The 27,315-nt window shown below is 46.0% G+C and overlaps 1 protein-coding gene across 1 annotated transcript in view; it reads left to right on the top strand.

Annotated features, from left to right (window-relative positions):
- Window positions 1–27,315, top strand: part of khdrbs2 (KH domain containing, RNA binding, signal transduction associated 2) — a 653,481-nt gene that overhangs the window by 201,325 nt on the left and 424,841 nt on the right. Inside the window, exons 5-6 of the mRNA XM_085998163.1 lie at window positions 24,212–24,339; window positions 26,864–27,050. Of these exons, the coding sequence (XP_085854289.1) occupies window positions 24,212–24,339; window positions 26,864–27,050 (315 nt within the window). The remainder of the gene's footprint in view (window positions 1–24,211; window positions 24,340–26,863; window positions 27,051–27,315) is intronic.

The following is a 27,315-nucleotide window of genomic DNA, read 5'->3' as shown; positions in this document are numbered from 1 at the left end:
AGATAAGCCAGGAACTAAAACATATAAGCAACTAGTGGAAATTCTTGGAGCACATTTTTCACCAAAACCTCTGGTTATTGCTGAGAGATTTAGATTTCACAAACGGAATCAAGAGGAGGGGGAATCAGTGACGATGTTTATTGCTGCTTTAAAAAGGTTATCAGAACACTGCGAGTTCAAGGAGGTGCTGAAGGACACCATTAGAGACAGACTCGTGTGTGGTCTGCAAAATGCAGCCACACAGAAGCGCCTTCTTACTGAGGACAACCTTACTCTTGAAAAGGCCATTGAAGTTAGTGTCTCCATGGAGATGGCGGAAAAGGAGGCTCACCAGTTGAGTTCAACAGGGAGAGTTCACAAGGTGTCGTCTGAGCCTAAAGGTGCGCGGAACGGCACATGTTACCGTTGTGGGAAAACGGGCCATCACGCTAATGACTGCTGGTGTACGGAGCTGGAATGCCAAAATTGTGGCAAAAAGGGTCACATTGAACGTGCCTGTAGAGGTAAAAAAAGAACAGACAGAGCTGGGAAGCATGGAAGCAAAATGTCTGTATTTGGACAAGAGAGGATAAAGAGTGTTCATTCAGTGCAGTATGATGGAACAAGCAAAACAGAGGGGAGCGACACCTCTGAGGAGGAAGAGGTGCACATACTGACGGTTGCAGGTGATTCAAATGGCTACTGGGGGTCACCACTGGTGGAGGGACAATCAGTGCGGATGGAGGTGGACACAGGCGCGGCTGTGTCCCTTGTTTCAGACACTGTCTACAACAAAATGCTAAAGCATCTTACCCTTCAGCCAACAAACATTGTGCTAAAGACGTATACCGGCGAACCTGTGGCCATGAGAGGCGTCATTGAGGTGACAGTTAAATTGAACAGACAGACTGCAAAACTGCCACTATATGTGGTAAAGGGAAATTACCCATCGCTACTGGGACGTGCATGGCTAGAGAAAATCACGCTGAACTGGCCTGCAGTCCGCATGATGTCAAAAGGGGAGTCAGGTCTGACTGCAGTGTTAAACAAACATGCAGAACTCTTCAATGGGGAACTTGGGAGCATGAAAAAGATTAGCGTGAGACTGGACATTAAACCTGACAGCAAGCCGAAGTTTCACAAAGCCTGACCTGTATCCTATGCAATTAGGCCAAAAGTTGAGGCTAACTTGGAGGCCTTAGTCGAGAATGGAGTCCTGGAGCCTGTGAGCGTGAGCAAATGGGCCACACCCATTGTTCCTGTCCTGAAAAAGGATGGATCTGTTCGAATCTGCAGGGATTTTAAAGTGACTATTAACCTGGTGCTGTCTGCGGAACAGTACCCTCTTCCCCTCATTGATGATCTTTTTACGGGCCTGGCCAGAGGGCAAAAGTTCAGCAAAATAGACTTATGCCAGGCTTATCTACAAATGCATGTTGATGACAAATCAAAGGAGCTGCTGACAATTGTGACACACAAGGGGCTATACAGGTACTGCCGCCTTCCGTTTGGAATTACGTCGGCCCCTGCTCTATTCCAAAGGGCAATGGATCAGATTTTGAGTGGACTGCCAGGAGTCCAGTGCTACCTGGATGACATCCTTGTCACTGGGACAAATGAGGAGGATCATCTTCTGAACTTGGATGCGACACTACAACGACTGAAAGAGTACAGACTCAGAGTTCGTAAAGACAAATGTGAATTCTTTCAGTCTTCAGTTGAGTACCTGGGGCATGTGATTGACGCTACTGGCCTGCATAAGGTGCCGTCAAAGGTCAAGGCGATCGTGGAGGCCCCAGCACCCCAGAATGTGAGCCAGTTATGTTCATTTCTGGGGCTACTTAACTACTATGGGAAGTTTATTCCAGACTTAGCAACATTGCTGAAGCCGTTACATCAGTTGCTATGTCAAGGCAAAACATGGAAATGGACTGAACTGTGCAACGAAGCTTTCGCCCAAGCAAAGAAAGCATTGCTGAAATCGGAGGTCCTGACACACTTCGACCCAAAGCTACCCGTGCAGCTAGCATATGATGCATCACCATATGGTGTGGGAGCAGTCATATCCCACATCATGCCTTCGGGTGAAGAGAAATCTATCGCCTTCGCATCACGCACCTTGAACAAGGCCGAGAGTAACTATGCGCAGATCGAGCGCGAGGCCTTGGGAATCGTTTTTGGAATTCGAAAATTTCATCAGTACCTGTTTGGGAGAAGGTTCACACTCCTGACGGACCACCGTCCATTGACTTCAATCTTCGGGCCCCACACCGGAATTCTGTCTCTCGCTGCAAGCAGGAGGCAAAGGTGGGCTTTACTGTTGTCAGGACACACATACGACATCAAATATCGCAAATCAGGCTTGCACGGCAACGCAGACGGTCTCTCGAGGCTACCCTTGCCTGTTACTCCCCCAGAGCCTCGTCAGATAGACATCTTCTACTTTAGACAAGTGGAGGGAGCACCTTTCACTGCAGTTCAGGTGCGAAGGTACACCCGCAACGATCCAGTCCTGTCTGAGGTAATGGACGATGTCATTCGAGGGAGAGCTATAGGAGATTCTCCTAGTTTGAAACCTTACGTTTCAAAAAGAAATGAGCTCTCCATCCAGGCAGGTTGTCTTCTTTGGGGACGCCATGTCATCATTCCGCCACCTCTGAGGGAACCTATACTGCAACAACTTCATACAGGCCACAGTGGGATGGTTCGGATGAAGGAAATGGCAAGAAGCTACTTCTGGTGGCCAGGTCTCGATGGGAATATTGAGGAGAAAGCCAAAACATGTTCCCCATGTCAAAGGGTCCAGAATGTTCCACAGCTGGCAACCCTACACCCCTGGGATTGGCCTGCAGAAGTGTGGCAGCGAGTACATGTGGACTTCGCCGGTCCTTTCGAAGAGAAGATGTTTATGGTGGTTGTAGATGCTCGTAGCAAGTGGCCGGAGGTCGCTGTGATGAGGTCTACCATGGCAGAGAAAACAATTGAGAAACTTGGTGAGATGTTCAGCCGTTATGGCTCACCGGAACAACTCGTAAGTGACAACGGTCCACAATTTGTGTCACAGGAGTTTGCAACCTTCCTGCATGTGAATGGTGTCCAACACATCAGGTCTGCGCCCTATCATCCCTCTACTAACGGCCAGGCAGAAAGGTTCGTGCAAACTTTGAAGCACGCCTTGAAGGCATCGCAAGGTCAGGGCTCAATCCACCAACGTCTGAACAGCTTCCTGTTGTCCTACAGGAACGAGCCGCATGCCACAACCAAAACTTCCCCTGCTTCGCTCATGATGAAGACGCAGTTGCGGACAAGTTTTGACTTACTCAAACCTCCAAGGGCAGAGCAGGTTGTCCATCGTCAACAACAAGCTCAAGTTGAAAAGAGAGAGAAAAGAGCCAAGGAGAGACGGTTTCATCCGGGAGAGCACATCCTAGCTCGAAACTACAACACTGGACCGAAATGGGTTCCTGCTACGGTGATCGCGCAGACGGGCCCTGTGTCTTACATGGTTGAGACTGCTGAGGACGTCGTCTGGAGAAGACACACAGATCAACTGTTGCTAGGAGCAGAGACAGCCACAGAGGCTCCAATGGCTGGTTGGCCTGAACTGTTTCCGGATGATACCACAAACCAGCATCCTTTGCCACAGTGCTCTTCTCCAACACAGGAAGTCAAAGAGACTGTTCCACCTGTGCAAACTCCTGACTTTCGACTGACACAGGCACCTTCTCCATCCAGGCCTGTGTCAATGCCTACTGCTGTGGAAGCCAGCGATGACCGCCGGTATCCTGTCAGAGAGCGGCGGCCTCCAAGACGCTTGGATCTGTAGGCTTAGTGACTTACCCACAAGACTGGGGCAGAATAAACCCCAGGGTAAAGTCAGGGGTTGAGGCAGTCTACCTCTACCCTAGGTTCGTTGAGTGCATTGAAAGTAACTTACCTGTTGAGGAATAATGTGGACCTTCCATTTAAGAGGGGAGGAAATGTTATGTATTTTGTGTTCTCCTCCCACCTGTGGTGGTGCTGTCACAGGAGATAAATGGTTGGGTGTTCTCTGTTAAGTTTAGCTCTCTTTGTTCGGAACTTGCCAGAACTTCCTTTCCTTCCAATAAAGCACTTCATGTTTGAATCTCTGAGTTCTGAGTCCTAAATTGTGTCTAGGTAGAAAGGTACCGACACAACAATGGGATCTTTAACGTCCACCTGAGAGGGCAGACAGGGCCCCAGTTTAACATCTCATTCGAAAGACGGCTTCAACCCACAATCTTCTGACTCAAAGGCAAGAGTGCTAAGAACTGAATCAAGGCTGACACAAGCTGGACTATTACATTAAAAATGGACATGATTATATATATATACAAGCTGGTGAATATTTCCTTCCCTCCCCGTAAGTATCTTCCAGAGCATCAGTTTCAACCACATTATATTAGAACATTGTATTTGCTTATGTTGCAATGAATGTGAAGTGCTTGCTTATCTAATGCTGCTGGGTGCTACTGATTTGCATACTACGGTGACCTGTATGCAAACGCACTTCATATCACCTCAAAAAATAATTAAAGCGTCCTTCAAAGACAATTATTCTCATGGGGACAAGGAGGAAATTATTTATTGAATTAGGGATGGTTAGGAGTGAGCAGTAAGAGTTTAATTTACTCTTTGAGTTGAGATAACATCATGGGCCACAAGAGAGAAACATTGTACTTGCCGGCATCTATACATTTTTGTTGTTGTACTGTACACTGCAGCCTCAATAAAATGAAACTGTGTTAATTAAAAATTAGGCAGAATTTGCATTTTGCAATGACTGAAAGGGGTTATTGTGAGTTGTTTGATGTAGAACGGTATCGCTCACTTGATTCACAGGTGGTCCATGATCGAAGCAAGACAACCATTTCTTTGTCTCATGTTCAAAAAGGGACCTGGCTGCTGGAACATAAAGCATTCACTGCCCAACAACGTCGAGTTTTCTTCTGGTGATAGACTCTGTTATAGCTACCAGAACAGAACAAAGGTCTGTATCTCCACAGACATTATATTAGCATATATTAAATACGACATCTGGTATTGGGAGGGAGCTGGAAGTTTTGCACATTTGTCTTGCAAGTGGAAATCGCTACCCCATATGGTCAGTTTGATCTGTAATCAGTAATACAGCATCCCGTGCTGTGCAAATGCTTTTTCTGTACAGTGCCAGAAACGTGAATATATATCAAAGTCTTTAACAGCTATCCTTTTGTGAAAGTAAGATATACAAATTATTTCTTTCACAGATTTTTGCAATTGCCCACTTTTCTCCCCTCCTCTCCAGGAGGTACTAGCCTGCATTTTCCAGTTGGGTCTCCCCAATTTATGGCCATAAACCAATCAGGAAATGGATGCTAGGACAATTGTGGCTTTCAAGACTGAGATAGATAGATTTTTTATTGGGTAAGGGTATCAAGGGATATGGACCAAAGGTGGGTAAATGGAATTGAGGTGTAGATCAGCCTTGATCTAATCTTCACAGGATCCACATCAGCCAAGTTTCATCACTGGTTTCATCTCTTTGTTCTTTGGTGTTGCTTTGGGAAAATAACCAGAGCTGACTTTTTCTCTATTATGTGGGCTAACCATGTGTCTGACTATCTTCTAGAAACCGAAGCCCATCTGCCCTCTCGGGTGGACGTAAAAGATCCCACGGCACTATTTTGAAGAAGAGCAGGGGTGTTCTCCCCAGTGTTCTGGCCAATATTATCCCTCAACCAACATCACCAAAAAAAAACAGATTATCTGGTCGTTATCACATTGCTATTTTTGGGAGCTTGCTGTGTCCAAATTGGCTGCCACGTTTCCTACAATGCATTTTGTTCCAACCACTGGCTGGTTATTTTTTATCTCATCATATAAAAGGGGGTGGATTCTAGACACACAATATTAACCGCCGCTTATTTTTTACCCGTTACCTGAACTGCAACTTAACAGAAATTAATTTGTGAAAATGTAAAGCGGACATTAGATACAGACAAGAAGCTGATTATTGGGGTAGGGAGGAGTTACAGCGGACTGCAAGGGATCAGGCGCATTACGATGGCAGAGGAAGAAATGGTGCAGGATTGATGATGGCGGGAAGCAATAAAAAAAAAGGTCTTGCATTTATAGTGTGTCTGTCACGGCCTCAGAGGGCTTTACAGCCAATGAAGTACTTTTTAAAGTGTGGTCACTGTTGTAATATAAGAAACACGGCAGCCAATTTGCACACAGCAAGCTCCCAAAAAAGCAATGTGATAATGACCAGATAACCTGTTTTAGTGATGGTTGGGGGATAAACATTAGCCAGGACACCGGGGAAAACTCCCCTGCTCTTCTTCGAAATAGTACCATGGGATCTTTTACGACCACCTGAGAGGGCAGACCATCTTTGATCCTTGGTTTACCATCTGATCTGAAAGACGGCACCGCCAACAGTGCAGCACTCCCTCAGTACTGCACAGGAAAAATGTTTTATTCGTTTATGGGATGTGGTCATTGCTGGCAAGGCCAGCATTTATTGCCCATCCCTAATTGCCCTGGAGAAGGTGGTGGTGATCCGCCTTCTTGTACCGCTGCAGTCCGTGTGGTGAAGTTATTCCCACAGTGCTGTTAGGGAGGGAGCTCCAGGATTTTGACCCAGCAACGATGAAGGATCGGCGATATACTTCTAAGTCAGGATGGTGTGTGACTTGGAGGGGAACTTGGAGGTGGCGGTGTTCCGATGCGCCTGCTGCCCTTGTCCTTCTAGGTGGAAGAGGTTGCGGGTTTGAAAGCTGCTGCTGAGCGTCAGCCTGGGATTTGTGGTCAAATCCTGGGGTAAATTCACTATTGTCCCTTGCAAACATGTGAGCTGGAGTATTTCTTTTAACCATAATGGAGCTGGATTTGGGGTTGGCATGCTTTTTTTTTCATCAGCCTAGCCAGGGGTTTTGTTGCCGCCAGTTGACAATTAATAGAGCTAGCCATGCGGTGGCCCATTGTTTCAATTGTATACATTCACGGCTGATTTAACTGCAAACATGAACAAGTGGGCTACCAGCCAAGAGGTTCTGGCAGCAAGCCTGCCCTGAGCAAGGAATGGCAATGATCTAAAGATGAGTCCCTTTCATCTTGCTCGAGTCGGCAGCAGTCAGTGTCAGCTTTGGCTCTGTGGTAGCTCTCTTACCTCCTGAGTCAGAAGGTTGTGGGTTCAAGTCCCACTCCAGAGACTTGAGTGCAAAATCCAGGATGATACGCTGTCTGAGATGCCATCTTTCAGATGAGATGTTAAACCAAGGCCCCGTCTGCTCTCTCCGGTGGATGTAAAAGATCCCACGGCACTATTTGAAGAAGAGCAGGGGAGTTCTTCCTGGTGTCCTGGCCAATATTTATCCCTCAGCCAACATCACTTATATAAAAAAACAGATTATCACAGTGCTGTTTGTGGGACCTTTCTGTGCGCAAATTGGCTTCCGCATTTTCCTACATTACAACAGTGATTACACTTCAAAATGTACGTCATTGGCTGTAAAGTGCTTTGGGATGCCCCGAGGTTGTCTTTCTTGCTGAAACCTGCCAGGGCAATTGTTTGCATTTGTGCTTAACACAGTTGATTCAAATTTCCCGCCCTCTAGGGAAGCGCTCCATTGGTTCCTTGAGCTGTTTGCAACATGAGAAATTGGAACTCGGTGACAACTGACTCATTGTGCAGGCATGACCAGCCTTAGTCCCTGCTTGCCTTCCCCCCACCCCCCACCCCCAGTGTTTTGTGCAAATCCACACCAATAATTTTAATAGTGCAATTTGGAGGAATATTTAAGCAAAATTTAGAAGATTGCTTAATTAAAAATTGGAGATTTGTACTTGTGGAGCTTATTAACAATCAGTCTTCGATGTCACATTGCATATTCAGCAGTCTGATAAAAATTTAAATGATTTTGCTGATTAGCCGAGCTCCGTGTCTAATTACGCAATTCATTAATGAGGGTACAGTAATTGGTCAGTTAAAATGTATGTCGTTGGGTTGTGGAAGAAGAAAGCTGTCTGCTTTAATCATTCAGCTCTCCTGAAATACCTCATCGCTCGCTCCCTGCCGGCATCGGACTCCAGGTGAATATTTAGCATTATTCAGATTTTTTTTGTTCTAAACCGAACCATCCTTCGCCTTGAATCAAAATTGATCACAGAAAAGACACTCTGTAACCTTATGTGGCATCAGCTGGTCAAGCAGAAAATGGTTTATTGAAGTTTAAAAAAAAAAATTCCACACAGATCATGTTAGCCTTGCAGTTGACAATTCTATTATATCTAAGAACTTTATGCACTAGGGACATGTAAAACTGCAGGCCGGGTAATAAAATATACCATCAGTCAGCTTGAGCACAGCACTAGGAGGAAACGATGGCTTGTGAAGAACATTGGCCTGATTTTCAGTGGAATTGCGAACCTGCAAGGGCATATATGACATTTTCAGCCAGAGACTTATACTTACGGAGGATGGTGGGGGTGCAGGAGTGGGTGGGGGTGGGGTGGGGGGCGGTGATATTTGTCTACTGAAATAAATCAATTCCAAACGGTTAAGAGAGTTCTACTAATCCTACCAGAATGATGGCATTTGGAAATCATGGGTTTGTTCATTGGCATAATTATTCACAGATCCAGGTGCGCAGAGAAGGGCAAGTGTAGAGCGCACACTATTGCTGGGAGCAGAAAGTTGTGTAATTAAAATTTAACAGGATGAAGAAAATAAGTGTGAAATATCACACTAAGTGGGGAGGTATTCTAAAAGCTTTTGGAAAGACTTGGAAGTTATCGTAGCCATTTGTCGAGGCCCAGGGTGGTGGGGGGGATGAAGTAAATGGTAAAAAAATGAAACCCAATGTGCAGGAATGAGTCTATATGGGAGTGATAGAGCAGCCCAGCGCCCAGCCAGTTGATGGCTCCAGAACTGGAGATGGTTACAAGGAAGGTCGCCCTCTGTGCCAATCCATGGCACCATGCCCGTAAGCTTGCATTGCAACAGGTATAGAAGGCGATAGATACAGGCTAGGGGCCACAGCTGACCGATACTGGTACTGGAGGCTTCCTGCTGACCTGAACCTGAGCTCGCCACATTTGTTAAAAGAAAGAACGAACTTGCAATTATATCGCACCTTTCACAACCTCAGAACGCCCCAAAGCGCTTTACAGCCAATGAAGTACTTTTGAAGTGTTGTCACTGTTGTAATGTAGGGCACACGGCAGCCAATTTGCACACAGCAAGATCCCCGAACAGCAATGAAATAAATGATCAGATCATCTGTTTTTAGTGTTGTTGGTTGAGGGATAAATAATGGCCAGGACACCGGGGGAACCCCCCTGCTCTTCTTTGAAATAGGCCTCCTGGGATCTTTTATGTCCACCTGAAACGTTTAATGTTTCATCTGAAAGACAGCACCACCACACAAGCTTCCTCCCACCCTACTTCATCTCACCCTATTACCACATCTAAAGACGACACCTCTGACAGTGCAGCACTCCCTCGGTACTGCACTGGAGTGTCAGCCTGGATTATGTCCCCAAGTCTCTGGAGTGGGGCTTGAACCCACAACTTTCTGGCTTAGAGGCAAGAGTGCTACCAGCTAAGCCACGGATAACAAGTCAGATAGGTATAAATATGGTTGATGGCATCTTGATTGATGCAGGCAGTCAGGCTTTACTGGATGTTGATCACCTGGTATGCCTTCTTTCATGTACCACGTAAATCATGACATACTGTGATACGGTCTCGCCTGATGAACCGTCTAGTATAACTATTAGTCTGATCTTCATATGTTATCTGTGCCCCTGAGCCTGCTGTTGCAAGCTACCTTGAGAGTAGGAGCCTCATATGCTAAACATACAGTAAATAGTGTTACAATGTATTTCCAGAATAGACTATTCCAATGCTCTCCTGGCCAGCCTCCCATCTCCACCCTCTGTAAACTTGAACTCATCCATCACCTCTCTGCTTGCTGACCTACATGGCTACCCATCTGGCAACACCGCGATTTTAAAGTTCTCATCGTTGTTTTCAAATCCCTCCGTGGCTTCACCCCTCCCTATCTCTGTTATCTCCTCCAGCCGTACAACCCATGAGAGCTCTGTACTCCTCCAATTCTGGACTCTTGCGCATCCCCGATTTCCATCATTCCACCATTGGCGGCTGTGCATTCAGCCGTCTAGGCCCTAAGCTCTAATTCCCTCCCTAAACATCTCCGCCTCTCTACCTCTCCCCCCTACCTTTAAGACACTCCTTAAAACCTATAACTTACCTCTCCTAATATCTCATTTTGTGACTCTATTCGAAGCACTATTCGAAGAAGAGCATGGGAGTTCTCTCCAGTGCCATAGGAACAGGAGTAGGCCATTCAGACCCTCGAGCCTGTTTCACCATTCAATGAGATCATGGCTGATCTGTGACCTAACTCCATATGCTCGCCTTTGGCCCTTAATAACTTTGGTTAACAAAAATCTGTCAATCTCCGATTTAAAATAAACAATTGATTTAGCATCAATTGCCGTTTGCGGAAGAGAGTTCCAAACTTCTACCACCCTTTGCGTGTAGAAGTGTTTCCTAATTTCACTCCTGAGAGGTCTGGCTCTAATTGTTAGACTATGTTTCCCCCCCGACCTCCAGTCCTAAACTCCCCAACCAGCGGAAATAGTTTCCCTCTATCTACCTTATTTGTTCCCCTTAATATCTTGAAAACTTCCAGCAAATCACCCCTTAACCTTCTAAATTCTAGGGAATACAACCCTAATTTGTGTAATCTCTCCTCGTAATATAACCCTTGGAGTCCGGGTATCATTCTGGTAAACCTACGCTGCACTCCCTCCAAGGCCAATATATCCTTCCTAAGGTGCAGTGCCCAGAACTTCTCACAGTGCTCCAGGTGTGGTCTAACCAGGGTTTTGTATAGCTGCAGCATAACTTCTACCCCCTTGTATTCTAGTCCTCTAGATATAAAGGCTGGCATTCCATTATCCTTTATGATTATTTCCTGTACCTGTTCAAGACATTTTAATAATCTATGTAACTGGACCCCCAAGTCTCTTTGGACCACCACTGTTTTTAGCTTTTCACCATTTAAAAAGTACCTGTTCTATCCTTTTTAGTTTCAAAGTGGACGACCTCACATTTGCGTACATTGAAATCCATTTGCCACAATTTTGCCCATTCACTTAATCTATCGATATCCTTTTGTAATTTTATGCTTCCATCTACATTGCCTACAATGCCGCCTATCTTTGCGTCTTCGGCAAATTTGGATATATGACTTTCTATGCCATCATCTAAGCCATTAATAAATACTGTGAATAGTTGAGGCCCCAACACAGGTCCCTGCGGGACACCACTAGTCACATCCTGCCAATTAGAGTACCTGCTTATTATCCCTACACTCTTGTCTCCTGCCACTCAGCCAATTTCCTAACCAGGTCAATATTTTGCCTTCAATTCCATGGGCTTCTACCTTACTTAACAGTCTCTTCTGAGGGACTTTATCAAAAGCCTTCTGGAAGTCCATATAAATAATATCCATAGACATTCCCCTGTCCACTACTTTAGTCACCTCCTCAAAAATTCAGTCAGATTTGTCAGGCATGACCTACCTTTCACAAATCCATGCTGGCTCTCTCTGATCAGCTAAAAAATTTCGAGGTGTTCAGTTACCCTATCCTTAATTATAGACACTAGCAATTTCCCAACAACAGATGTTAGGCTAACTGGTCTATAATTTCCTGGTTTCCCTCTCATCATTCTTAAATAGCAGAGTGATATGCAATTTTCCATTCTCATTTTGTTTTATAACATTCCTGTGAAGTGCCTTGGGATGTTGTTACTGCATTAAAGGCGCTATATAAATGCAAGTTGTTGTTGTTGTCAAATATTTGTATCACTGATAGATAACTCCAGTCAGTTATGCTGATTTTGATATTGAGAATTATGGTGAAGCCTCAATGGCCGATGCAGAATAGATTGAAAAGAGTAAGAGAAAATTAGAAGTCGTGCATAAGTGATGTTAAGCTTGGTTTTTGGTGGTAGATTGTAGAGGAAAAGGGAAGAGTGTATGTAGCAGGTAAGGAGTTTTTGGGAAGCAGTGTAGGAGTTAAAGTAGGAGGCAGAACGATGAATTAGAATTGTAGAAGAATCTCACTCCAGCAGAATAATATCACCTTTGAAACAATATTTTTGCCTTAAGGGCTCAAAAATAAAATCGCTGTAGCTAATGCCACCCACAACTCTCAGAAGCATTCTTCCCTCCCTTACATTGAGCCTGAAGCTGAATTCACAGTAAAAACGTAGGCTGTTGCCAAAATAGCTGCCATCTCCGGCTGAATTTAGAAAAATACTGTCACGTCTTACTTGAATACAAACCCCTAAAAAACTAGCCTGCAAAAATCCCTGATTCTCCCAACATCAGACCCGGTTCTTACTGCAATACCTGCTATATACCCATCACGCCTTTTGTGTTGTTGACAGTGAATGCTTATATTTTTTAAACGCCTGACATTTTCTAAAAATTATTTGATATCCCTTGGTGTTTGCATGCAGAGTCATCGGCCATTGCCTCAATGGCTTTCCCAATCTCCTTTCTTAATTTAATTTTTTGGCATCTGGGCATCACTGGCATGGCCAGCATTGATTGCCCATCCTCGTTGTTCTGAAAAGGTAGTGGTGGGCCTCCTTCTTGAACCACCTGCATGGAACATCTCCCAACATTGAGAGAGGTCCCAAGCCAAACAGGCAGAATTGTGTTTGCTATTTTGGAGCAATGAGAGCACATAGAATTGGAGGCAACCTATTGATATCAGTAGGGAATTGGTTAGGAGGTAGGAGATGGAGAGTAGGGATACTGGGTATGTTCTCCAATTGGTAGGATGTGACTAGTGACGTCCCCCAGGGATCTCTACCAGGGCCTCAGCTTGCAGGCTCACTCAGGAGTCACAAAGATGGTTGGTGTCCGGAAAAATCAAAATGTCACGCTGGTGCATTAAGGCAGACACTTTTCTCAGGTTGGGCTGAGGCACGTTATCGGGGCAGAGTTGAGAGGAGCTGTTTTGTACAGCTAACTGTCCTATATCTGAGTTGAGAGTGGTTGACAACGATTCAGACTCCCTAAAGTGGCAAAATGTTCCAATTCGGGCAACCATCAGGACAAAGCAGCCCTCTTGATCAGCACCCCATCCACCACCTTAAACATCCACTCCCTCCACCACCAGCGCGCCATGACTGCAGTGTGTACCATCTATAAGATGCACCGCAGCAACCCGCCAAGGCTTCTTCGACAGCACCTCCCAAACCCGCGACCTCTTCCACCTAGAAGGACAAGGGCAGCAGAGGCAGGGGAACACCACCACCTCCAATTTCCCCTCCAAGTCACACACCAACCTGACTTGGAAATATATCGCCATTCCTTCATCGTTACTGGGTCAGAGTCCTGGAACTCTGCACGGTGGCATAGTGGTTAGCACTGTTGCCTCACAGCGCCAGGGACCCGGGTTCGAATCCGGCCTCGGGTGACTGTCTGTGTGGAGTTTGCACATTCTCCCCGTGTTTGCGTGGGTTTCCTCCGGGTGCTCCGGTTTCCTCCCACAGTCCAAAGATGTGCGGGTTAGGTTGATTGGCTATGATAAAATTGACCCTTAGTGCTAGGGGGATTAAATACGTGGGGTTACGGGGATAGGGTGGGATATGTGTCGGTGCAGGCTCGATGGGCCGAAATGGCCTCTATCTGCGCTGTGGGGTTTCTGTGAATTCTGTGAAAACTCCCTCCTGACAATACTGTGGGAGCACCTTCACCATATAGCAGTTCAAGAAGGCGGCTCATCACCACCATCTCAGGGTCAATCAGGGATGGGCAATAAATGCCAGTCTTGCCGACAATGGCCATAATCCAAAGAATTAATTTTTATAAAACTTCTCTGATGAGCAGAAAAAAATCTTTCTGAAAACAGTCGACAAAGTAGGGTCATTCTGCTTTAAGTACAGCCAATGGCATATAACTGTGCTTCTAGTCCACAGGCCGTATCATAAGATGTGCTGAAGCTGACTGACTCTCAATTGTAGGAAACATCCTCTAATGACTGCATCAGAGACAACTGAATTCCTCTTTAATTCTTTTGCGTGGACTGTAGCATTTATATAAAAAAAAGGACGCAGCCCCTTCCATAAACGCTCTTCTAAACCTTTAAACTCTAGTGTAGCGGTATAAATGTCCTCAATTAATTACGCCACAGTTCACTTTTGACTGGCTCGTGTTTAGAAGCCTAAATGTTCCATTTGCTCAGAGCTGCTGGATTTAGGAAATGGAGTGGAAAAAAATTGAACAGGCATCTCATCTAAGAGATGAGCTGTACTGTACATGCGTAACCGTAGTAACTCCTGCGCATGTAGGCTGTTTGTCACTTTAACTATATCGTACCTGCACTAGAAAATGGTGCTTTTACTTAAAATGATGTCATTTAATTTGCATCCGTGGCTTTGAAGCAGCATCAAAATTATTACTTAAAAAGGTGGGTAAATAACTGAAAACACAAATAACATCCACCAGAAACATATCCCATAATTCATATTTCAGGTGTTAAAATATTCTAAGAATTTGAAGGAAAAAATATATTACTTTAAGAATAATTGCCCAGTGGGTAGCTCTCTCACGTCTGAGTCAGAAGGTTGTGGGTTCAAGTCTCACTCCAGAGGCCTGAGTGCATAATCTAGGCTGACACTCCCAGTGTAGTGCTGAGGGAGTGCTGCACTGTCAGAGGTGTCGTCTTTTGGATGAGACATTACGCCGAGGCCCTGTCTGCCCTCCCAGGTGGACGTAAAAGATCCCATGGCACTATATCGAAGAGAAGCAGGCGAGTTCTCCTGGTATCCTTTTGTATTCTTACATTGAACCTAATTTTGTTCTGGTCACTATTTCCCAATTGCTGTCCTACTCTCACATCAGTTATTTGCACACTTAATTTCCCAGAATTGAGGTGTTTAAGATGATTAAAGGAATTGATATGGTAGAGAGAGAGAGAAACTATTTCCTCTGGTGGGGGAATCCAGACCAAGCTGGCATAATCTTAAAATCGGAGCTAGGCCATTCAGGGGTGAAGTCAGGAAGCACTTCTTCCCACCAAGGGTAGTGGAAATCTGGAAAACTCTCTCCCCCAAATGTTGTTGAGGTTGGAGGTCAAGTTAAAATTTCAAAACTGAGATTGATAAATTTTGGTTGGACAAGGGTATTAAGGGATATGGAACCAAAGTGGGTAGATGGAGTTAAGATACAGATCAGCCATGATCTAATTGAAGATCGAGAGGCTGAATGGCCGACTCCTGTTCCTAAATCAAGTAATGTTTTTTTTATTGGACTAGAAACAAACTGATCTAGGAAACAGTCCTGGATGCATTCTTAAAGGCATTCACCACTTTGACCATATGCATTGCCTTTATTCCAGTCTATTTTGGGAAGGTTAAAATCAACCAGTGTTATTGCCCTGTTGTTTCTACATTTCTTCTTTGAACTGTTTGTAGATCTTCCCCGCTATCTCATCTCCGCTGTTTGGTGGTTTGTAATGTACACCAAGAATTGAACCACTTCTGTTCCTATTTCTTAACACTATCTATATTGATTCTGTCTTAATGCAACCCCCCTTGGGACATCCATACATCTAGCTTTGTGATAAAATCCTTCACTAAAACTATTTTCCCTCCCTGTCTCTCCTGAAAATGTTATAAACAAGAATATTAAGTTCCCACTCTGTCCAAACCTAAGCCACATCTCCATTGTAGATGATTCATCATATCCCTCCATAGTTATTAATACTTCAAACTCTCCAGTTTTGCTTTGAATGCTTTGCACAGAGCGGGGTGGCCCTGGGGGTGGGGGCAGGGGGCAACAGCCCAGGTTATTTGTGTGAAAGATAGACTTGCATTTATATAGCACCTTTCACGGCCTCAGGTTGTCCCAAAGCGCTTTACAGCCAATGAAGTAGTTTTGAAGTGTAATGAAGTACTGCTGTAATGTAGGAAAACACAGTAGCAAATTTGCATACAGCTTGGTCCCACAAACAGCAGTGTGATAATGACCAGATCATCTGTTTTTTAGTCTTTCTTTCGTATGGTAGTAGCAAAGCAAATCAGATGTCAATATCTAAGTCAGATATCCAGGCCAAAGTTTCCAGTGTAACAGCACGGATATCTTGTAGGGTGCCTGCGAATTTCCTCTGAGGGCAGTGCTGAATGAGGTGCTCCAGAGTCTGATCAGGAGCTCCACAGTCGCATGATGGGGATGCTTTAACCTTCCATCTATGGAGAAGGTGGCAGCATCGACCATGACCGTTTTTTTAGTGATGCTGGTTGAGGGATAAATATTGGCCAGGATACCAGGGCGAACTCCCCTGGTCTTCTTCATAATAGTACCATGGGATCTTTTACGTCCACCCAAGAGGGCAGATGGAGGATTGGTTTAACGTCTCATCCGAAAGACGGCACTTTCGACTATGCAGCACTCCCTCAGTACTGCACTGGAGTGACAGCCTAGATTATGTGCTCAAGCCTCTGGAGTGGGGCTCGAACCCATGACCTTCTGACTCAGAGGTATGAGTGCTACCCAGTGAGCCATGGCTTACACAGTTGTACGTATTACAAGAACAGTTTCACATGCTGGAGAATTAGTGTATTTTGTTTTTGTTGGCAGTAGCCTCCGGCATATGGGGTGGGGGAGAAAGAACGAAATTCTTTTCCGTTAGTTCCATTGGATCGAGCCTGTACTCTTGTGGTGCTTGGGGTAGTGTGGTGATGTACTTTCAGCTATCCTCTTTTACCATCCTTTGCTTCCTTCTACGGTGGCGCGCTGTGGAATTGTAAATTTTATCCTCTGCTGAATGTCACCGAGAGACAGCGATGCATTTTAAAAGTGCAATCCGTTTTGTATAAAATGTATTTTTCATGTCCAGCTTTAGTTGCCTGACGAATGAATGATTGAACAGGCTGTGTTTCATAAAGGTGCAAATCCCTGCTTCTACCTGGAAGTGGGAGAAATCCTGACCTAAGTAGCTCATTGCTCCACAAACTAGTTATGTCTTTGTTGGAACTCATTTAAGGCATTTCATCTGTTTTAGGGATAATCATATATGTAATATGTATGTCTTTCTGCCGGAAAAGCATTTGAATTTGTACTCTGTATGGTATCTGGCACTTTATTCTCCACTCGTTCATTTCCATTGAGACTCTAGCTGGGAATTTTTTCGGGGATTCACTCACTCTGCCACCATGTCTTAGAGTGAGGCCTTTTCAGTTAATGCAACCAAGTAACAATTAGCAAATGTGCTCTCTCTCTCTCATCTATATCTTGGACAATGTTAGTAAGACAAATGAGCCCCCAAAATCTTTGGCAACGCAATCCCAGCAAAAGAGTCGGGATCCTCCCTGATTACACTCCTGTGAAGCACCTTGAGACGTTTTACTACATTGAAAAGTCTATATACTGCAAGTTGTTATTCCCACTGTTGGCCCTGCTAGAATATGCAGGGCTAGTGAGTGGTCACCAATATTGTCAGTGGGCACACATGCCAAATAAGGCCACAACTTAGGCATCGGGCAGCCCACACAGTCTTCTACTGTCCGGGTGGGGAGGATAGGGGTGACCGAACCTCTTGCCCACCCCCTCCTGGGCATAAGATTTTGTGGCACCTTGCGGCCTCCTTTATAAAGGGGCCAATAATAGCTGGGGTCCAAGCCATGCCCTACTTCCCCTGGGATAATGGTCAGTCTGCCCTTCCTCACCGGGTGAACCAACCACCTGCGACACCAGGCTTCGGAGAGGCCGTGGTCATGGGAACTCCAAACACAGGAAGTCCCCGCCCACATCACTGGGCCTGGAAGAGATTAAGCCTCCATTCACCTCTTACAAGGCCATTTGGAAACTTGGCGTGAAGGTTGGGGATCCCGCCCACCTCAGTCCCAGCCTAGTCTGCAAACCTTCCATTCCTGCTCAACCTGCAGCAAGAGTGCGCGGGAAAGGACATGGGCCTAGAAATTCGGTGGGTTGCGCCACCAGTTAGCGCCTAAAGAGGGCACTCAGTGGCTTTAGCGCCACTGGCCACGCCTCCCGTGATATTTAGCTGGGGCGCTAATGGCGGCGTTAGCCTGTTGCGCTGCGCCGCCACCGATGACGTCATCGGTGTGTGCAGCGCCCCGCTACCGCCCCGATCTCGATATTCGGTAGTGCCCACCTCTGTAGCGCCGTTTGCAAATTGTGCCCGGTCCACGGGCCTACCTGTGGCGGCAGTGGCGCAAATTAAGGTGGAGGTGCGGGGTGGCCGGTTTTTTTGGCGGCCGCCTGCCAGCACCTCCATCCCCGGCCTCCTGATCTCCCCCCGCGGCAGTGCCGGCTGTTTTCCGAGAGCCCGGCACTTCTCTTTGGTGCCGGGCTCTTTTGCCGGCACTCGCGATCTCCGATCGCGCTGGTGCAGGCCCCTCCCCCTTACGAATGGGAGGAAGGCTTGCAGTACCGCAGCGCGCCGTGCCGCAGCGTGTGGCGCCTCGAGCCTCGCCCCGTGTCCCTCTTGGGGCGTTCAAGCTGAATTTCTGGTGGTCGCAACTGCTCCGATTGCTGCGTATAAGGACTTTAAACTCCTCATATTACCTCAGTTGTGTGTGAACTTAATATTAGGCTTGGACTTCCAGTGTCAGCATGAGAGCGTTACCCTTAAGTATGGTGGATCTCAGCCTCCGCTCACAGTCTGCGGCCTTTCTACTTTAAACGTAAGTCCGCCTTCTTTGTTTGTGAACCTTGCTCCTAATTGTAGACCTATAGCGACTAAGAGTCGACGGTATAGTTCAGAAGATAAAACATTTATAAAAGAGGAAGTGGAAAGGCTTCAACGGGAGGGAATCATCGAACACAGTGGTAGCCCGTGGCGTGCCCAGGTGGTGGTGGTTAAAACTAATGAGAAGAAAAGACTTGTGGTCGATTATAGCCAGACTATAAACTTGTATACCCAATTAGACGCCTATCCTTTGCCTCGTATTTCTGAGATGGTGAACCAGATAGCTCAGTACCGCGTGTTCTTCACCATTGATTTAAAGTCTGCCTACCATCAACTCCCCATCAAAATAGAAGACCGACCTTATACGGCCTTCGAAGCTAATGGGCGCCTGTACCAATTCCTTCGGGTGCCCTTTGGAGTGACGAATGGGGTATCCGTCTTCCAACGGGAGATGGATCGTATGGTGGATGAATACGCGTTGGAAGCAACATTCCCGTACCTGGACAATGTTACCATCTGTGGGCGTGACCAACGGGAGCATGATCAAAATCTTGCGAAGTTCCTAGAGACTGCAAAGAGGTTAAACCTGACCTACAACGAAAACAAGTGCACCTTCAATACTACACGTTTGTGTATTCTTGGTTGCGTTGTGGAGAATGGGGTAATCGGGCCAGACCCTGAAAGATTACGCCCACTTAAGGAATTACCTTTACCTCACACTGTAAAAGCTTTAAGAAGGTGTCTGGGATTCTTCTCGTACTATGCCCAGTGGGTGGCTAGCTACTCAGATAAAGTCCGACCTCTTATTAAGTCGACGTCTTTTCCGCTATCGGCGGAAGCTCAGGAGGCTTTCCTTAATATCAAACGGGACATTGAGAAGGCAGTGGTATGTGCCGTGGATGAGAAGATCCCTTTTCAAGTGGAAAGTGATGCATCTGATTTTGCGTTGGCAGCAACTCTTAACCAAGCTGGTAGACCAGTAGCTTTCTTCTCTTGTACATTGCAAGGACCAGAAGTTCGACATTCTTCAGTGGAAAAGGAGGCACAGGTGATTATCGAAGCAGTCAGGTATTGGAGACATTATCTCGCTGGCCAACGTTTTACGCTCATTACTGACCAGCGATCCGTGGCCTTTATGTTCAACACTAAGCAGAGAGGCAAGATCAAAAATGATAAGATTTTAAGATGGCGAATAGAACTGTCAACATATGACTATGATATTCAGTACAGGCCTGGAGTATTTAATGAGCCATCGGATGCTTTGTCACGAGGAGTATGTGCTAGCCTAGGTACAGATAAGCTTTAAAGTCTCCACGACGCACTCTGCCACCCTGGGGTTACCAGAATGAACCACTTCATTAAGTCCCACAATCTACCCTACTCTATTGAGGAGGTCCGGACAATGACCAGAACCTGTCATGTTTGTGCTGAATGCAAACCCCGCTTCTATAAGCCTTCCGAGCCAGCTCATCTTATTAAAGCAACTCGACCATTTGAGTGTTTGAGTCTCGATTTTAAAGGTCCCCTTCCATCGAGCGACCGTAATGTCTATTTTCTTAATATTATAGATGAGTACTCTCGGTTCCCTTTTGTTATCCCCTGTCCGGATGTGACTAGTGCTGTTGTAATTAAATGCCTCTGCCAACTGTTTTCCTTGTTCGGCATGCCTAACGATATACATAGTGATAGGGGTTCTTCCTTTATGAGCGAAGAATTACGACAGTTTTTGCTATCGAAGGGGATTGCAACGAGTAGAACTGCCAGCTATAACCCTCGTGGTAATGGGCAGGTCGAGAAAGAAAATGCGACAGTGTGGAAGGCTATCGTACTGTCTCTGAAGTCATGAGGCCTGCCGACCTCTCGCTGGCAGGATGTCCTGCCAGACGTGCTGCATTCCATAAGGTCTCTTTTGTGTACAGCGACGAATGCCACCCCTCATGAAAGGATGTTTAGTTTTCCAAGAAAAGCTACTAATGGAGTATCGTTACCCACATGGTTGATGACCACGGGCCCTGTGTTGTTACGCAGACATGTGAGAGGCCACAAGACTGATCCACTGGTGGAGGAAGTACTACTCCTCCATGCTAATCCCCAGTATGCGTATATTCAATATCCGGATGGGCGAGAGGATACGGTCTCTATTAAAGATCTTGCACCTGCTGGAGCTCAAAAAGAGTTCGACTCTGAGAGTAGAGTTTTCAATCGTGGTATTGGACCTTCAGAGACACAAACCCTCAGTGTGGAAAATACTGATGATTCTGGGAATTCGAATGAACCGGAGTTAGTATTCCAGGAGGAGCCTCAGCAAGAGTTATGTCGTTCCCAGAGGATTATCAGACCTCCTGACAGACTGAATCTATAGCAGGGGGTGAATGTGATGAAATAACTCTGTGTTCTGGTATTTGTATTGTTGTTGTTGTTGTTGTACTTGTAATGTCTGGAATGTTCCACCGGGGGAACCACTAATGCTCCTCCCTGGCCCCGCCCCTCTTCTGGTATGTTCTACCAAGGGCTCGGTCGATGATGAACTCTGTTAACTCTGCCATGATTCTTACTTAATAAAAGCCTTCAGTCTTAAGCTTTAACTTCACGGATTCGGGCAGTTATTTGGCACATCAAGGGCTATGGGCAAAGAGCAGGGGAGTGGGACTAATTAGATAGCTCTTTCAAAACATTTCTTCTCATCTTGCCTCTAGGAGGGACAAATTTGTTAGTGACCATTTTGGGTCACTAACATTGCCGCGCCCGGCAAAAAATAGCGCCGGCGATCGCTCACTTCACTCTTAACGCCCCAAGACGGAGGTGGAGCACTAATTCAAGCGCTCCACTTCCTTCTGAGAGCGCTAACCCCGAAAACCGGGATGGTGCGTTCTGCAGCGCTACGCACTGGGCCACGTAGTGTTGCCACATGGAAGGGCTCCTCCCCTCATTAAAGGGGAGGGCCCAAGCCCACAACTCTGCGGGTCCCTACCTGGACCACCGGGGAGCGGGGTGCCGTACCAGCAGCCCGGCACACAAGAGGAGTGCCGTGCTTCCAGATCGTGGCACGGACCCTGCGTTCAAAGACACAACGGGCCGCGACAAGTAAGTCGCCCAGTGCAGATTCAGGGGGCGCGGTTACCAACCATCCTATCAGTGGAAACAGTTTCTCCTTATTTACTCTATCAAAACCCTTCATCATTTTGAACACTGCTATTAAATCTTCCTAGTGTCAGCTGTGGCTCAATGGTACACTCTTGCCTCTGGGTCAGAAGGTTGTGGGCTCAAGTCCCACTCCAGAGACTTGCTGCAGTACTGAAGGAGTGCAGCACTGTTGGTGGTGCTGTCTTTCGGATGAGACATTAAACTGAGGCCCCGTCTGCTCTCTCAGGTGGACGTAAAAGATCCCATGTCACCATTTCGAAGAAGAGCAGGGGAGTTATCCCTGGTGTCCTGGCCAATATTTATCTCTCAATCAACATCACTAAAAACACAAATTATCTGGTCATTATCACATTGCTGTTTGTGGGAGCTTGCTGTGCACAAATTGGCAGCCGCGTTTCCTACATTACAACAGTGACTATACTTCAAAAAGTACTTAATTGGCTGTAAAGCGCTTTGGGACGTCTGGTGGTCGTGAAAGGCGCTATATAAATGCAAGTCTTTCTTTCTTTAACCACATCCCTTGTACCATTCTAGTAAAGATTTTTCCATTTATGGGAGAAACATAGAAACATAGAAACATAGAAGATAGGAGCAGGAGTAGGCCATTCGGCCCCTCGAGCCTGCTCCGCCATTCAATGCGATCATGGCTGATCATTCAAATTAAGTACCCTGTACCTGCTTTCTCCCCATACCCCTTGATCCCTTTAGCCTTAAGAAATATATCCAACTCCTTCTTGAATATATTTAATGAATTGGCCTCTACTGCCTCCTGTGGTAGAGAATTCCACAGGGTCACCACTCTCTGGGTGAAGAAATTCCTCCTCATCTCTGTCCTAAATGGCCTACCCCTTATCCTTAGACTGTGAACCCTGGTTCTGGACTCCCCGACTATCTAGTCTGTCTAGTCCTGTTAGAATTTTATAAGTTTCAATGAGATCCCCTCTCATTCTTCTAAACTCCAGCGAATATAATCCCAATCGACCCAATCTCTCCTCATACGTCATTCCTGCCATTCCAGGTATCAGCCTGGTGAATCTTCGCTGCACTCCCTCCATGGCAAGAACATCCTTCCTCAGATAAGGCGACCAAAACTGCACACAATACTTAAGATGTGGTCTCACCAAGGCCCTGTACAACTGCAGCAAGACATCCTTGTTCCTGTACTCAAACCCTCTCGCTACGAAGGCCAACATACCATTTGCCTTCTTAACCGCCTGCTGCACCTGCATGCTTACCTTCAGCGACTGGTGCACAAGGACGCCCAGGTCTCGTTGCACTTCCCCTTCTCCCAATCTATTGCCATTCAGATAATAATCTGCCTTCTTGTTTTTGACACCAAAGTGGATAACCTCGCATTTATCCACGTTATATTGCATCTGCCATGCTTCTGCCCAATCACCCAACATGTCCAAATCATACTGGAGTTTCTCGGCATCCACCTCACAGCACACATGCCCACCCAGCTTTGTGTCGTCTGCAAACTTGGAGATATTACATCTAGTTCCCTCGTCCAGATCATTAATATATATTGTGAATAGCTGGGGTCCAAGGACCGATCCCTGCGGTACCCCACTAGTCACTGCCTGCCACTCAGAAAAAGAGCCGTTTATTCCAACTCTTTGCTTTCTGTCTGCCAATCAGTTCTCTATCCAAGTCAATACCTTGCCCCCAATCCCATGTGCCTTAACTTTACACGCTAATCTCTTATGCAGGGAGAGTGCTAAACTAGGGCCATCAATATATAGTCACTAAATAATTGAATAAACAATTCAGAAGAATCTTCTTTACCTAGAGAGTGGATAGAATGTGGAACGTGCTACCACACGGAGTGGTTGAGGTGAATAGCATTGATGCATTCAAGGGGAAACTAGATAAACACATGAGGGAGAAAGGAATAGAGGGATATGCTGATAGAGTGAGATGAAATAGGGTGGGAGGAGGCTTGTGTGGAGAATAAACACCAGCACAGACCAGATGGGCCGAATGGCCTATTTCCGTGCTGTAAATTCTATGTAATTCTGTTATGTGTTTATCAATATGGTACAGTTTATCGTTAGTGCATTAGCCTTGATGATATCTTTAAACATACCAATGAGAGCTTAATTGTTTGATGTTATTGCGAAGGTATTTTTTAATTGGAAACGCAAGAAGGAAATTATGCTGTTGAGAAAGGCTCATTTTTAAAAAAAATCAGCTGTATCCTCTGAGAGATACCTGAACCTAAATGACATCTGTTGCTAAAACTGCTGAAAGAACTAAACTGACAAGAAACAAGGTGAATGCCAAATGATGGCAATGAAAGTCTTCTTCCTTTTCACAGGACTACAACGATGAAATCCGCCAGGAGCAGTTGAGGGAGCTGTCGTACCTAAACGGTTCCGAGGATTCCAGTCGAGGGCGGGGAACACGTGGACGAGGAATCCGATCTCCCCTCACACCAACGGCGAGGTAAACTCGCCAGGGGCAGTTACACGGGAAACTGACCGGCAGCAAAAGACCAGCTGGACCCTCAACCCTGCCCCACACTCCTGATGGCGGAAGCACCATGACTCGATGCTTCTTCCTTCCTCCCCCACCTCCCTCCCACCCCTGAGGTCACAAAAGGCGCTATGTAATTCAAGTTCGCTCTTCTTTATGACGTGCTTCCGAAAATGACGGGCAGGAAAAGACCATCTTGTCCATCAAGCCTGCCCCACACTCATGATGGCCAGAGCACCATGACCAGATACTTCCTCCCCTGCCCACCCACTCCCCCTGCAGCCATGTACCCTCCTGGGAGAGCCAAAAGGAAACAGAGAGGAAAAAAACCCAGGGCCAATAAGGTGAAAAAACACTCTGTAAAATTCCTCTCCGACCTCCTCAGGCTATGGAAACCAGCCCAGGAGATCACAATGACCCAAGTGCCATCTATAAAGATTGGTGGGCAGCCTCAGTCACCAGAAGCAAATATTGGAAATTTAAGCACTTGTTGCACCTGATTATCGAACCGTTTTAATGGCCGTTAAATCATGCGCGGTCGGATTGTCGATACTGACTCCCGATGGAAGAGGTTCCCCAGCGGGAGCCCAAAGGCAGAAGGTTATTGACTCAGTGTCAAACTCTTGCTGCTGTTCACGTGGCCAGTTTGCCATTTAGTTTCAGCCTGACGTTGCCGAGATGGATTTTCTTTGCACAGATTGAAAAGAGTGTTTTTTTTTCTCAAATCCAATGCTAGAGCAAACAAAGCATTAGGGCCCGCAGCAAGCTTAAATCACACTTTCATCTCAGTAAAGGTCACAGTAAAAAGCTAAAGCCCGAGATGTAGCAGCTCTCTTTTCCATGGTGCTTGCTCCCTGAGGGTGTAGCGTGAGATTCCAATTGTTTGCCACAAGCAGAGATCGGTTTTTAAAGCAACTTAACAGCCAGAACATACGAACATACCAAACTGACGGGCAGGAAAAGACCAGCTGGTTCAGCAAGCCTGCCCCACACTCATGGTGACTGAGCATCATGACTGGATACTTCCTTCCCACCGCCCCCTGCCCACCCCACCGCCCCCTGCCCACCCCCCCACCCCCCCCCCACCCCCGCATCCATGTAATCTTCTGGGAGTGGCAAAAAAAAGGGGGAAAATACCAATAAGGAAAAAAAAAATCTGGGAAATTCCTCTCTGACCCCCTCAGGAGATCCAAACCAGTCCTGGAGATCACATTGAACCTGCGCGTATTATCACTTAAACCCCTTACCATCTGTATAATGTGATCTCTGCCCCAGTCAGGAATCAGTCCAGCTCCCTGTTGAAGGTGTGCAGAGAGTCAGCACCCACCACACCAGCTGCCAACACATTCCAGAGGCTCACTACTCTCTGGGAACAGAAGAACCGCACAACATCCAGTCTATTCCGACTCTTACATAGTTTAAACTCACATCCCTGGGTCCTCCCAATCTGTCAAACTGGAATAATCTATCAATAGGTAGAGAAAAATTAGTTCAGAAGTTTATCAAGATAAAGAGATGAGAAAGTGTGTTTTTTTTTACATATAGCCACAGACCATTTGTTTGGCATCTGGCATCCAATTTTGCACTGCCACTGAAACAATAAATGCTTTCCTGCATGCTTCAAATAGATGTATGTGTATGTGAGTGTATATGTGTAAGTGTATGTGTGATGTGTGTATATGTGTGAGTGTGTATGTGTGTGAGTGTGCATATGTGTGAGTGTGTATGTGTGTGAGTGTATATATGTGTGAGTGTGTATGTGTGTGAGTATGTATATGTGTGAGTGTGTATATGTGTGAGTATGTGTGTGAGTGTGTATATGTGTGAGTATGTGTGTGAGTGTATATATGTGTGAGTGTGCATATGTGTGAGTGTGTATGTGTGTGTGTATATATGTGTGAGTGTGTATATGTGTGAGTGTGTATATGTGTGAGTATGTGTGTGAGTGTGTATATGTGTGAGTGTGTATATGTGTGAGTATGTATATGTGTGAGTGAGTGTGTATATGTGTGAGTGTGTATATGAGTGTGTGTATGTGTGAGTGTATATGTGTGAGTATGTCTGTGTGAGTGTGTCTATGAGTGTGTATATGTGTGTGTGTATGACTGTATATGTGTGAGTGTGTATATGTGTGAGTATGTCTATGAGTGTGTGTATGTGTGAGTGTGTATATGTGTGTGTATATGTGTGAGTGTGTATACGTGTGAGTGTGTATATGAGTGTATATGTGTGAGTGTGTATGACTGTGTATATGTGTGAGTCTGTATATGTATGACTGTGTATATGTGTGAGTGTGTATATGTGTGAGTGTGTATATGTGTGAGTGTGTATATGTGTGTGTATATGTGTGAGTGTGTACCAGTGGTTCAAGAAGAAGGCCCACCACCACCTGCTCAGGGCAACCAGAAATGGGCAATAAATGCCAACCTCGCCAGCGACGCCTACATCCCGGGAATGAATTTTGTTTAAGTGTCATTGTTCTGTGTTCTTTTAGGGGACGTGCCAGTGCTCTGCTTCCAGGACGCGGAATTCCAGTGCCCAGAGGGACACCAGTCGCTCGCGGGGCACCCCCTCTGCCCCATGCAACTAGGAGTACTCCAGCACCACGCGGAAGGGGAGGACCAGGGGCGTCAGGCTATCGACCTCCACCTCCACCAGAAGAAGATACTTATGACGAATATGTAAGTACCCAGAGATAGCAAAGATCTGATGTAGGATGATGCAGTATTAAAAACAAATGTGTCAAGAGTACCCAGATGGTTCAGTGGTTAAGTAAGTTCGCTGCCCATTGTGGAACTCCGCCCTACAGGTAAGGTAGGTTTGATCCCTGGTCTATCCCAAATTAGCTGATTTCAGCAGGGATTTAGTAAGCCATTATTATTGGGTTCAATGCCCCTGGACTAAGAAGTCAGCCTGGGTACCTGTTCTTAATTGTTTCCAAATACC

Source organism: Somniosus microcephalus, chromosome 9, assembly GCF_052327205.1.
Source record: "Somniosus microcephalus isolate GS21.2 chromosome 9, FLI_Smic_1.0, whole genome shotgun sequence".
NCBI classification, from domain to species: domain Eukaryota; kingdom Metazoa; phylum Chordata; class Chondrichthyes; order Squaliformes; family Somniosidae; genus Somniosus; species Somniosus microcephalus.
The sequence above is the reverse complement of the archived record's forward strand: the minus strand, read 5'-3'. Positions and strand labels throughout refer to the sequence as shown.